Source organism: Manduca sexta, chromosome 9 (genome assembly GCF_014839805.1).
Source record: "Manduca sexta isolate Smith_Timp_Sample1 chromosome 9, JHU_Msex_v1.0, whole genome shotgun sequence".
Taxonomy (NCBI): domain Eukaryota; kingdom Metazoa; phylum Arthropoda; class Insecta; order Lepidoptera; family Sphingidae; genus Manduca; species Manduca sexta.
Genome location: NC_051123.1, coordinates 7,743,638 through 7,756,860, shown reverse-complemented (window position 1 = coordinate 7,756,860; position 13,223 = coordinate 7,743,638). Strand labels below are relative to the sequence as shown.

Sequence of the window (13,223 nt, the reverse complement as noted above, 5' to 3'; positions counted from 1 at the left end):
TTGGAGTATTAAATTGCTAGTGTTTGTTTCGTCAATTTCAAAGTTTGGGCCTGTGTGTACGTACGATATCGGCTTGCATAATATTAATTCATTTACGACATTAAACGCGTAAAGATGTTTTTGGTTCCTTATTTATGTATCTTGTAAACTAATTATTTTAATTTTACTGTATTATGTGGCGTCACGCCTCATAACCGATTTTCTGTTGTATTTGTTTATCATTTATTGATTGTTTAGTTTATTAGGTCTTGAAAATTAATCACTGAACGAGTTATTATGAACATAATTTAAGAGTTGATTATAAAGGTTATGTAATTACGGTGTCATTAATAAATTAACTTCCACATACTTGGATTTCTACTTTGTTAGATATTGTGTAATGTCACAAGTAACGTGGCAAATAAATAAAAAAAAAATCGCAAAATTGTAACAGAACATAGAAAAACAAATAAAAAGTGAATTCTTTGTAACCGAGGGTTTATCTAAAACCAAGTTTACCCTAGCTACCTTTCCATGTATTAAATTTTTTGTGCTTGAAACAATGAAATTGGAACATAGAATGCAGACAAGCTTACTTACTTTATTATTAGCTAATTTATCTAGTTTATTTAATTATTCAATAATTCTATTCTAACGATGATTTTGCATGAAGTTAAACACCTTAATTTTTAATTTTCTCCATGGTTTATTGATAAAAAGAATAATAACAATATTACACCAAGGTTCCTACTTTAAATTTTATTCCTTTCTGGTTCTCAAACTTAATTTGTCTACTTGGGAATCAATTATTTTCTAGTGTATTCCACTAATTTATTTTAAACTAGCTTCCGCCCGCAGCTTCGCCCGCGTGGATTTCGGACTTCAAAATGGAGGAGGTGCTCAATTTGTCGGGATGTTTTTTTAATGTATGGTGGTATGCAGGTGGTCCGATTGTCCGGTCAGGGTCTGATGATGCGATCCTGGTGAAATCGAAGGAAGCATGATTCAGTATTCACGCGTGATGGCTTATTATTAGCGTATTTCATGTATAACTTTGGTGTTTCTATACCGATTTCTATGATTCTTTTTATGGAATATTTAATAATGTTAACTTTTTAATTAGGGATGACTGAGAGTGTAATAAACGTAAGAGTAGACAAATATAATGAGAAAGCTTCGAACTGCTAAGCTATCGGGAGTTACACGTGTTATTGTGAGTCAACCATAAAAGATAGACATATGCTGTCGTGGGATATTGTTTACATAATTTTAAGGAGAACATTTCCGTCATACATGATTTCTGTGTAGCTTTAACCATTAAGGTTGCACACGCGACGGAAGCTTAAAAATGGAGTAACTTCTCCCGTTTTCCCAACATTTCCCTTCACTGCTCTGCTCCTATTAATTGTAGCGTGATGAAAAGTATACTATAACCAGCACAGGAGTATGACAAATAATTGTACCAAGTTTCGTTAAAATCCGTCGAGTAGTTTTTGTTTCTATAACGGTTATACAGACAGACAAAAATTTTACTAATTGCATTTTTGGCATCAGTATCGATCCCTAATCACCCCCTGACAATTATTTTGGAAATATATTTCATGTACAGAATTGACCTCTCTACAGATTTATTATAAGTATAGATATGCCTATTGTGTGTATATCATACAATACTCGTAAGTCATACTACATACATACATTTTTACTATTATAAATGGGAAAGTGTGTTTATTAAGGTTTCACGGTTGAATAATTACTGAGCAGATTTAGGTGAGGTTCGGCATTACATCCACATTTCTTCTAGTCCCGTTACCACCAACCTGAAAGCCTCATCTGTGATAAAGACTTTCAGCATCCTGTTTTTTATACTATACATACCACCTCTAGAAGACTTGGAATAATAAGTGCCGATTCTACTCGTAAGCTACTACTAGCTGCATAGTAATGCAGATAGACATTAGTTACTTAATTTTAGGCGAGAATACCTTGCAAACATTTACAAATATTTCTTAAATTAAAGTTTTGTTTGAAGAGACAGCAAGGTATTACTTAGCACTTGCCTTATAAATCTAAACTATTTTATAAAGTTGAATAGCTAGAGATATTTTAAGATATTAGCGTGTTTTCAGCTGAATAGTTGAAAATACGCTAATATCCGGAACTACTGGTTTGATTTGAAAAAAATATTATAGTGTTGTATAGCCCATTTATCGAGAAAGGCTATATTGTATCACACAATGACCAATAGGAGTGGAGCGGAGCAGTTATGAAGAATTGTGCTACAACGGAGAAAATATATTCCTTTTGAATTTGCGTTGTGTGCGCTCCGTGAACTATTAAAGGTACGCAAAAATGTGTATGAGGGAATTCACCCTCTTAAAAAGTTCTTAAAATATATCTATATCTATACTATTATATAAAGCTGAAGAGTTTGTTTGTTTGTTTGGTTGTTTGTTTGTTTGAACGCGCTAATCTCAGGAACTACCGGTCCAAACCGAAAAATTCTTTATGCGTTGGATAGCCCTTTGTTCCTGGAGTGCTATAGCCTATATATCATCACGCTATGACCAATAGCAGCGGAGCAGTAATGAAACATGTTGCAAAAACGGGGAAAATTATAAGTTTTGAGAGCTTCCGTTGCCTGCGCTGCGTAAACGGTTAAAGTTATGCAACAATTATGTATGAAGGGATTGTTCCACTTTAAAAGTTCTAAAAAATATATTATAAAACAAAGTCCCCCGCTGCATCTGTATGTCTGAACGTGTTAAACTCAAAAACTACCCAACGTATTAAGATGAAATTTGGTATGGAGACAGTTTGAGACCCTGGGAAGAACATAGGCTCCCGGGAAACTACTTACTACTTTTATGACGGAAAACTTTAGCCTGAAAACTTTATAACGCGGGCGGAGCCGCGGGCAAAAGCTAGTTATTATATAAAGCTAAAGAGTTTATTTGTATGTTTGAACGCGCTAATCTCAGGAATTATAGGTTCGTATTGAAAAAATATTTAATTATTGGAAAGCTCATTTATCAGGGAAGGTTGTAGGCTATATCACGCTATTACCAATAGGTGCGGAGCATCAATAAAAAAATTTGCTACAATGGGGGAAATTTATTGCTCTTGAGAGCTTCCGTTGCGTGCACTCAGTAAACGGTTAAAGTTTTTATACAGGGAAAATATATAGTATGAATTCTATATCGGAAAACTTGATCTCGGAAAAACGGATGCGCAGACAAAAGCTACTTATAAAATAAAATCCCTCGCCACATCTGTCTACCTATCTGAACACGAAACTCAAAAACTCTATCTCGCGAGCAAAGCCAAGAGCTAAAGCTAGTATATTATGTACAATGTGGCAGTACTAATAAATGTGTTTAGTTTTTAAGAACTAGATCAACATTATGTTTTATTTCCCAGTCTCTTATTTATTTTGGAAATTACTGAAATTGGTGAAGCTACAAGAACAAAGTGTTTGAAATATACAATGAAAACATTTAAATTTAAATATAGTAATATGTATTTATGATATAACATGTTATATTTATATATTAACAAATGTACAGCTATTGTTAATCTGTATAGCCGATAAGAGGTTAGTCTGTGGAAGATTTGCATTTGTTGCATCCTGAAAAGCATCACAGCAGGTGTAGAATTAACATTAAACCTTCACTTCACTTGACAATGGTAACTAACTTGAGGCCAGCTAAAAAGACTCAGGACAACTGTACAATATCAGGTCATATATCTAGGTCATCATCGGGGTCAGGCTCGTGAGAACACTTTGCTCTCTCCTTCATTAATCTTACTCATATACGGAAGCTTCAGGTTGTACTTTTGTAGCTTTTCAGTCTGTTCCACTTCTATTTTGAATGTTGAAAGTGTTCCTGGAGATGGCTTCTCTGGTTCAGCTTCTTTCCTTTCTTCTTTGATTACTGGATGAGACTTTAATACCTTATTAATACTGTCATAAGATAACAATTCTTCAGTTCTTATAATTTTACTGTTCTTTTTAATTTGTACCCAAACTTTGTGCGCAATTTTATCGTCGTACGAAACTATAGCCTTCGCTATATGGTTTAGTTGAAAACGTAGTTTAGATGCATGAGATAAACAATCTTTGTGTAGAATTACTATTAACTTCTCCACATCTTTATTGTCTTGCAACCTCTTTAAGCTTTTTAAGCACTCGTTCCAACCCAAACATAGAGACATTTGGTTTATAGAGTCTATTATCACTGTGCATTTGGAATGTGTGTACTTTGAAAACATTTCCGGATTAAACTCCTTATAACAATTTAGTTCGGACGGATTGAAAACATTTCTCCATGCCGTAATCGGTTGTTCATATGCAAACAAATTAATTACGCCGCTCGTATTTTGTACAAGTTCTAAAATTAAAGGCACTGTATTTTTGTTAATATCATCTTCGATGAGTACAAACGGTGCCGATCGCAACTTGAACAGCGTCATTTCAGAATTCTAAGAATTAAAATTATAAAATTACAATCTATCCTAGGAATATATATAAGTATATTCAATATTACTTTACTTTTATAATTGTTTTTGTTAATGTCAGAGGTGATTAGCAGCAATACCTAACCTAAAAACTTGACTCAGAGACAAAAATAAACTAGAACTTGACATTTGACTGTTGACAAATCTGACATAGGAAATTTATTGTTTGATTTTATTCTTTTTGTAAGGACAAGCAATGGTTCTCAACCATGCAGTGTATTCTACTGTTTCTTGTTACAATAGGACCATTTTTTCATTATTTCAAAGTCAGAAGCTATGTATAAAATAATCAAAATCAAAAGACAATATATATTAAGTAGTATATATGTATATTATACATTTTTTAATTCGCTTTCCTCTTGAAGTTCCACAGGGACTGGTTTAGATGAGATACCATGCTGCCAAGTCAACACACAATAGGGTACCGGACTCATTTTTGTTCTTTACTATTATCAAATATTTACATAATATAAATTATAACACCGAAGGAATTATTAAAATCCGGTAAAAAATCAACAAGTTATAAGTCTTTGAATTTCGGTGGAAGGGGTAATTAACAAGAATCAAAAAAGAGACGAAATATCCACATGTGACGTCATAGGGAATTACGACGCGTGCGAAAAAAGAGATGAAGCGATATCCCCACGTCGCGCCCACTTCTGCACGTTACAATATTTTAAATATGAATTACTCGCTCATTTTTTAACCAATTGTTATGCAGTTTTCGCAGGAGTGCTTCTTTTTCGTATTATTAACCATTACATATAGAATAATGTACAAAATCAAGCATAGGCCGGTCCCCTATTCATCATGACTCATCCGTAGACAGAGTATGTAATATGTATTCATCACTCGTTATCACTATTCAGTGTCAACTGTCAACAGTATAGTCATTGTCAAATTCAATAATTGTCAACAATTCATATGTACCTATCACAAATCATAATGTATCTCATATTTTATGTTTATCCATAATTATATAATTATTTAAAAATGTTTCGTCGTATTCTGCCTACTAATATAAAAGTTTTTAATAACCGATACATTGTGTATGTGCCCAAACATAAACCTCCAGATCACAAAGATATCGAGATACTCAGAAGTTTCTTGGTTAAACACGACAAAATACTTATTTTAACGGGGGCTGGTATTTCTACAGAATCGGGTAAGACGTTCTGTCTAATAATCGGTTATAGTTTATACATAATATCGGTAGGAATAAAATATAAACATTCCTATCAACAGCTGTTGGGAGTGAGTAGAGCCAAAGATAATAGCGTTAAAGAGAGGAAATTTAGGTGGAAATCATTCGAAACTTTAAAAAAATGTTCATTTTATACAAAAATATGTAGAGCGTGATTCTTATAGCCCTTAAGTTTCATTCATTCCATGTCTCTGTGTCCTGAAATGTCAATGTTGTAAGTTGAATTTTAATTTCAATCTAGGAATACCTGACTATAGATCAGAGGAGGTTGGTCTCTATGCTCGGAGTAACCACAAACCCATCCAGTATCAAGAATTTGTTAAATATCCTAAAGTGAGACAGCGGTATTGGGCGCGAAACTTTGTTGGTTGGCCAAGATTCAGCAGCGTTCAACCTAATGATACACATTTAGCTATCAGGGAGTTAGAAAAGGTATATGTATCAATACAAATATTTTGTCTTGTACTAGTATAAACCTCCACGCTTTTAACAATTCTATAAATTTAGTGACTATAGATATTCTTTAATATTTATTTTTATCACTATTTATACATAATATAAGACAGTCCCCACTCCTACATCTCTCTGAATGTGATAAACTTGAAATGTACTAAACAGATTTGATGAAATTTTGGTATGGAGATAATACAAGACCCTGGGAAGGACAAAGGCTTTTTTTATTGTGGAAAAATATATGGTGGGTGTCTTATACTGGAAATACTTTCCTGCAGGCAAGGCTGTGAACAAAATATATCTTTGTATAAAATTGTGATTATACCTAAATTGTTTTTTACATTTATGTAATTATTTGAAATGGCAAAATATTTTCAGATTGGCAAAGTAACATCCATAGTGACTCAAAATGTTGACAGACTACATCACAAGGCTGGATCTGAGAATGTCATAGAGCTACACGGAACTGGTTATATTGTAAAATGTTTAAATTGTCCATATGAAATAGACAGACATGAGTTACAAGATAAGATATTGAAGAACAATCCAAGTATTCAGAGTAACTTTACTATGATTCGACCTGATGGGGATGTTGATCTTTCTAAGGTGATTTAAAAAGTTTTTTAGGAATTATTTATTATATTAAAGTTGTTTATCAACAAAAGTATTTACACAATATACTTACTTTAAATTTTCACAGATCTCATTTGAAATGATTTATTTAAAAGTGTAATACTGAAGTGTGACTTTAAATATATGTGGTTATGACTGTGACATAACAATAATTATCAATTGTTTTAATTGCAGGAACAAGTAGACAATTTCAGAGTGCCACTTTGTCCCAAGTGTGAAGGTCCTTTAAAACCGGACATTATATTTTTTGGTGATAATGTGCCAAAGCAACGAGTAGAACTAGTAAGAAGTAAAGTGAGTGATAGCGATGCTGTCTTTGTATTAGGATCAAGTCTCACTGTATATTCAAGTTATAGAATAATTCTGCAAGCTAGAGAAGAGAATAAGGAAATAGCTATTTTAAATATTGGGCCAACAAGAGCAGATGACATAGCCCACATCAAAGTGTCAACAAAATGTGGTGACATATTACCTGAATTGTGTACTGCAATAAAAGTGTAATTTAAATAAAATTGCTAGTCTAAGGAAAAATGCTACCTCTTTGTTAAGTTTAGAAGTTTTATTTTAATAAATAAACATGAAGCAATGGTATTTCATTTTAATTATTGTAAAATAAAGAAGTGAAGATACAAAAGTGTTGTCTAACAAAGAACGGAAAATCATAATTCATGTAGGTTTTCTGAAATATGAATACAGTATGAGGTAAATAAATAACAGGCTTATTGATTACACATGGTACGTCCTAATTGACTATACTAGCCGAGTTCTCCCCGCCAGGGAATACTAATCAGATTTAGAACATGGGCTATAACACCTGTGTAACAAATGAGATCATGTCACAATTTTACTAGTCAACTCTATTTGGAAAATGCACATTTTTACACGACACCTAGTGACCTATCTCAATATTATAAGAAAATAATTTCAATTACTAATGCAGTTCAACACTGCAATTAATGATTACTATTCTTAGGTATGTGATTTATTTTAAACAGTTGTGCATTGGCTTAAGTATAAGGCTGAAAACATACGGCGCACGGCCCGACCTGCGGTGCTAATGTAATGAACATTTATACCTAATAGTTCTACCTACCTATTCGAGTCTCGTGTGCCCCCTACACATTAATAGGCAGAACAAAGCGATGACGTATCGTGGCCGCGGCCATACTCAAACTCGTCTTAACCGTAACACACATTAATGATTACATAATAAATATTTACTATTAACCTTAAGAGTTATATAAGATACGGCAGTGTTTGAGTGACAATTTTGCATGGGCTCTGGTTCTTTATATTTTATTTAGAATACATAAAAACAGACGCAAGTCAATTATATTGCTATTTAGTCAGTCTGCATGTAAGTCAATATGATAAATATGTATTAGTCTTTAACAATGTTACTGGAAGAATTAGTACAAACAAATAAGTACATTGTGATTGTTTTTAAGTGTCTGAAAAATATTTATATAATAACTAGCTAAACTATGAAACATACTAATATGAGCAGTCATAAATAATTTTTATTTTGGTGTCATGATTTTGTATCAAATGTTTTATATTAGTCAACAGTTTATAGCAGCAGTCCTTTATAAAGTTAACAGAGGTTCATATACCATTTATAGAATTATTTATATCCTCATAATATAATAGTAACTGGTACGTACCATGCCCACGTCTGTTTTTTATACAACATTAACCTTATCCCTATTGTTCATCACATATTTGACAACCCTACCAATCAAAACATTCATTACACCACTGAATGTAATTGAATTTGTCTTCATCATAACAGTGGTACATTCTTATTCTAAAGTTATCTAGTGTAATATGGAAGAGTGAATACTTTAATTACAAAATGCCTAAAGTTTACTATAACAGTTCACTAAATCAAGGTTGAAATCTATTTAGAACGGAAATTAGTTTGTACTAAATCTGATTTTACTATTGTTTATGTTTTATTATATAGCCGTTTTTACGCCGAAAATCTAATCGCGCGTAGAATAGTCAATTTTCGTTCTAAAATTTTTCGGCGAACACAATGCTAAATGGGTATCCAGATACCTTCATTCATATTACTTGGGGTTGAATGAAGGGGCTTAGTCAGCTTTCACGAAGATGGTATAGAAGTCTTTTAAAGTAGGCATAATCAGCTCACTAATACAAGATATGGTCTCAAGTATAAATAAGTAATAGTAATATGAATGAAGGCCTGGTAACCAAAACATATTTTGATCTTAAAATAAAACACAATCAACTCGCTACACTTACCAGTCTTAAAATCACAATAAAATTATTTCCACATTGAAATATTTTGTCACTACTAATTAAAAATCCGTAATACTAGACGCGTCGTTGGTTCATGTCAATTGTCTATTGTATGGAACATTATAAGAAGTAGTCCGCTTGAGGTTTCTTAGAGGGCACACCTCTGGACTCTTGCGGTGCAGCTTCGAATATTGTGAACTCGCGCTGCAGATTCTCATTTAACTCTAATATTGCTGCTACATTGCCACATCTGTTGCACAAAAAGTAAAATAGTTTACTATCTAGAAAAAGAACTAATATAGGAAAGTAATATAATAATTTATTGGTGTTACAAAAAAAAAAACATATAGACTGTAACCATTTTATATCAGTTTCCTGGTGCATTGGTAAAGAGCTATATAGTCAGTCCATTTGCATAAGCAAATTACTAAGTAAAATCAGTCACAATATGGCTTTACAGTTTATACTAGTTCAAATCAATATGTACAAATAGCTAACCTGTAACAGTAATTAGGGGCAGACCACACAGTGAGCACAGTTTCATTGAAGTGCCACTTGTAGCCCTCCATGACGAGCTGGTGCGCGCGGCAGATCATGTCGATGTCGTTGGACACGTTGAACTGCGCCACCACGTCAGAGCCGAACAGGTAGCCCGCGCCGCGCGGCGACACGCCCCAGCCTTGTGTGTCTACATATAGTACATTCATTACTAGTAGAATAATCATACAGGTCATTGACCACATGAGTCAGGTACCAGGTTTTCATAAGATTTAAACTCATCATAATTTGTTTATTAATCTCTAAGTTTTGAATTATACGCATTTTAAGATTATTGTATATTTTATCTCTTTTTAAACTAATTAGTAACAAATCTCACTTCAGTCCGTGTAAGTATTTAAAATCATATAAAGCTGAAGAGTTTGAATTGAAAAATTCTTTTAGTGTTGGATAGCCCATTTGTCGAGGAAGGCTATAGGCTATGTAATATACGTCTTCATAAACTGCAAAAATAATTACATGAACATATAGCAAACACTATTTAGTAACAACTAGCTGACAACACAAACCTTCAGGGTCACTCCACAGCAGATCACACATGGGCCCATCATGCGGCACCTCCTGCTTGCGGTCGATGGTGCGGATCTGATCCAGAGTCTGTATGGAGGGGCTCAGCCCACCGTGTACGCAGAATATTCGACCATCGATGATTGCAGACAGTGATAGGTAATCAAATATTTCTGTGCAATACCTGAGCATGTGTGAAAGAAATTATTAGTCTTGTTAAGGAAATTGTCTTTCATTACCAGTCTCTATAATTTGTGAAATAAGATGTTCGATTAGTTTAAAGATGGCAAGAGAAACCACAACTCAAATTTGGCAAACAGGGACATTCAATGGCGAATGATTTTAAGCTTATTCCTATTAAAGCATAATTTTATACCAGTATGTGGTCAAGGGTTTGGACAATCTAGATATAAAGATTTCAGGCTTTGTTGATGGGTTTTGCAATTGTTATGACATTATGTATCTCATTAGCCCTTGGGGTTATACAATGTAGTAGTTTCGATCAGAGTTGACAAATTCACAGACAACTTTATAAAAATTGACCCTTAAAAGTATCTGAACACATTTAGAACTTCAAAGTCTAATGCGACTTGAATTTTGAATTTTATTAACTACTTTTTTAGTTAACTGTAAAGATATACTAAACTTAATATATTGAATTTACAACAACAAAATTAGATGCAACAAGCAGCTCATGATTTTATTAAACTTATATTTGTAATGTGATACAATAGTGAATAGGATTAGTGCCTATTGCCGTAGTTAATATATCTAGATGCCAAAGTTGTTAAAGGGCATATAGAAAATTAAGTATGAGGTTGGAATGAGCAACTAGTGGTAAGCTGGCAAACAACTTGAGCTCATTATAGCATGGTAGAGGATTTTTCTTTGAGTTAGTGTAGCCCACAGACATTTATATATACAAAAAAAATTACACCATGTGGTAGTGTACTCAAGTTGTTTGCCAGCTATTATTATTAGATATCATAGACTCTATAGATTGCTTTTGAAAAAGGGGCGAGGGGCGTCCTCCTAGTGAAGTGTGACAACAATATATAAATTAATTTCTAATCCTCAGAAACAGTATTTTTATGGATAAATGAAAACCATACATCCTTCCGTACCCTTGACACTCTAAATTTGCATAATTTCACAATCATTGGTTAGAGAAGTAAAGCCATGGAGATGGGACAAATAACAGACCCAACTTCATAATATAAGAATACTTGGTGTTGTCTCTGGCTTCCTTTTCCTCACATTGAAGAGTAGGGAGGCCTTGGGCATTTGTGAGGGTGTGTTCAGGGTGGTGGGGCATAAAATACTTCAACAACCTCTGCTTTACATCATATTATCTAAAAATCAGTTCAATAAGTATACACTTACCTCCAGACTGTGATGGAGCCGTATTTTCTAAGGCATTCATCATAGAAGCCATACACTTGTGTGATCTGTCTTGATTCATGGTTACCTCTTATTAGTGTTATTCTGTCTGGGTAGCGTACCTAAAATAGGATTACTATTAATTCCATCCCATTCTTGGTTTAAGCAACAGAGATCCTTTGAATGCATTATTACATCTAAAAAGAAGGTAACATGCTACATATACATCTCTAAATATTTCTATTCATCAAAATGATTTGTATTTTGTTGTTAAGACAATAGAGAATAATTTACTTTCAAAGTAATAGATAAAATAAATAAAATTATTTTACTCTGAGTAAAACACCGTTGTGCTAAAATTGATTGTCATAGATATAAATTGAAGAATAATAAGGTCAACATACATAATATTATAATATTCTTGATAAAATACAAAAATATATGTTTTTTTTTTGCTTAAAATATAAAAAATCTTTGTCTCTTATAAACTTACTTTTAAAGCTAGAAGCAATAAGAAAGTTTCAACTGAATAGAATCCTCTGTCCACAAAGTCACCCATAAACAAATAATTGGTCTCTGGAACGTCGCCACCCACTTTGAACAACTCCTTGAGGTCATAAAATTGCCCGTGTATGTCACCACATACCTAAAATTATAAGAAATTAAATATTTACAAGTGTATGACAAATCTTTATGTTAATTTTACAACATTTACTGCCAATCATAGAGTTTGTATTGATAATTCAGTGCAAAGGAATGTAAAGCATATTGATATTGGCAACATAGAAACGAGAAATGAAAATGATTTCATAATATTTATGATTATTTCATGAAACAGTAATTTTCCTTAAAGACTATTAACTGTCTATGATAATAAGAGAAACACCATATCATGTTTAAATATAAACATTATAACAAAAACACTTCAACAATTTCCTTCATGTGGAAGGTTTATAAATTCAATATGAAAAAAAAACTGCGAGGTTCTTATAAATAATTATATTGTTTGTATTAAAACTATTGTTTACACAAGTTGTTAGTTGATTTAACATACAACTTTGCATAACTAAGACCATATCAATTTCGCAAGTTAGAGATTAAGTCACCGAATATGCGTTTTGGGAAAATATTTTACACAATATTTTATTTATAATTATTATGGAACACTTACAGTAACCGGAGAGTCTACTCTTTGCACGTTGCTCTCTTCCACAAGGATTTCGCGGGCCTTTGCACATAACGCCTTAACCTCGGCTTCCATAATAATCTCACATCTTTTAAGCTGCTCGATTTGACGGTCAAGATCACTGGTGTCCGACATTTTTATGCTTAAATTAATCAGCGCAAATCTGCAAGTACGAATTATATTGAAAAAAATGGGTAGTTTCGTGAAAATCATGTCATGGTACGTGAAATACTTCTATGGCGTTCGAAACATTGCATTTGAATCACATGTAATAATGTACTAACAATTTACAAGAAACTTATTTCTGATGTCGGTTTTAGGTTGTTACCATTGGCAAACGTATTTTTACATCAAACAATCACAATGCGTCCACCATTTAAAAAGACAAATGTTCATCGACATTTTTTTAGAATCCATAAACAATTTTGAGATCAACTTACGTTTCGTAGCAATTAGTACATATTTTAAGCATTTAAACTGCGCCGTGAAAATCTTGTTGCATCTGTGGGAAGGTCGGCTCGTGTGTTGTGTCGGACGGTC

At 33.0% G+C, this 13,223-nt stretch overlaps 2 protein-coding genes across 3 annotated transcripts; one reads left to right on the top strand and one right to left on the bottom strand.

Moving 5' to 3' along the window:
• Positions 1 to 5,372: 5,372 nt before the first annotated feature.
• Positions 5,373 to 7,378, top strand: LOC115450943 (NAD-dependent protein deacylase Sirt4). The gene is made up of 4 exons (XM_030179118.2): positions 5,373 to 5,662; positions 5,943 to 6,133; positions 6,533 to 6,760; positions 6,962 to 7,378. Exons 1-4 carry the CDS (start codon positions 5,491 to 5,493, stop codon positions 7,286 to 7,288), a joined length of 918 nt encoding a protein of 305 aa, XP_030034978.1. The 5' UTR covers positions 5,373 to 5,490; the 3' UTR covers positions 7,289 to 7,378.
• On the bottom strand, positions 7,370 to 13,217 carry LOC115454678 (serine/threonine-protein phosphatase 4 catalytic subunit). 2 transcript variants are annotated; one of them, XM_037436787.1, is made up of 7 exons: positions 13,124 to 13,217; positions 12,669 to 12,846; positions 11,991 to 12,143; positions 11,501 to 11,619; positions 10,120 to 10,301; positions 9,551 to 9,740; positions 7,370 to 9,302 (listed from the first exon to the last, which is right to left on the bottom strand). In XM_037436787.1, exons 1-7 carry the CDS (start codon positions 13,153 to 13,155, stop codon positions 9,173 to 9,175), a joined length of 984 nt encoding a protein of 327 aa, XP_037292684.1. In that variant the 5' UTR covers positions 13,156 to 13,217; the 3' UTR covers positions 7,370 to 9,172. The 2 variants fall into 2 exon arrangements, with proteins under 2 accessions (XP_037292684.1, XP_037292685.1); XM_037436788.1 differs by lacking the exon at positions 13,124 to 13,217 and adding an exon at positions 12,968 to 13,111.
• Between the last annotated feature and the right edge of the window lie 6 nt (positions 13,218 to 13,223).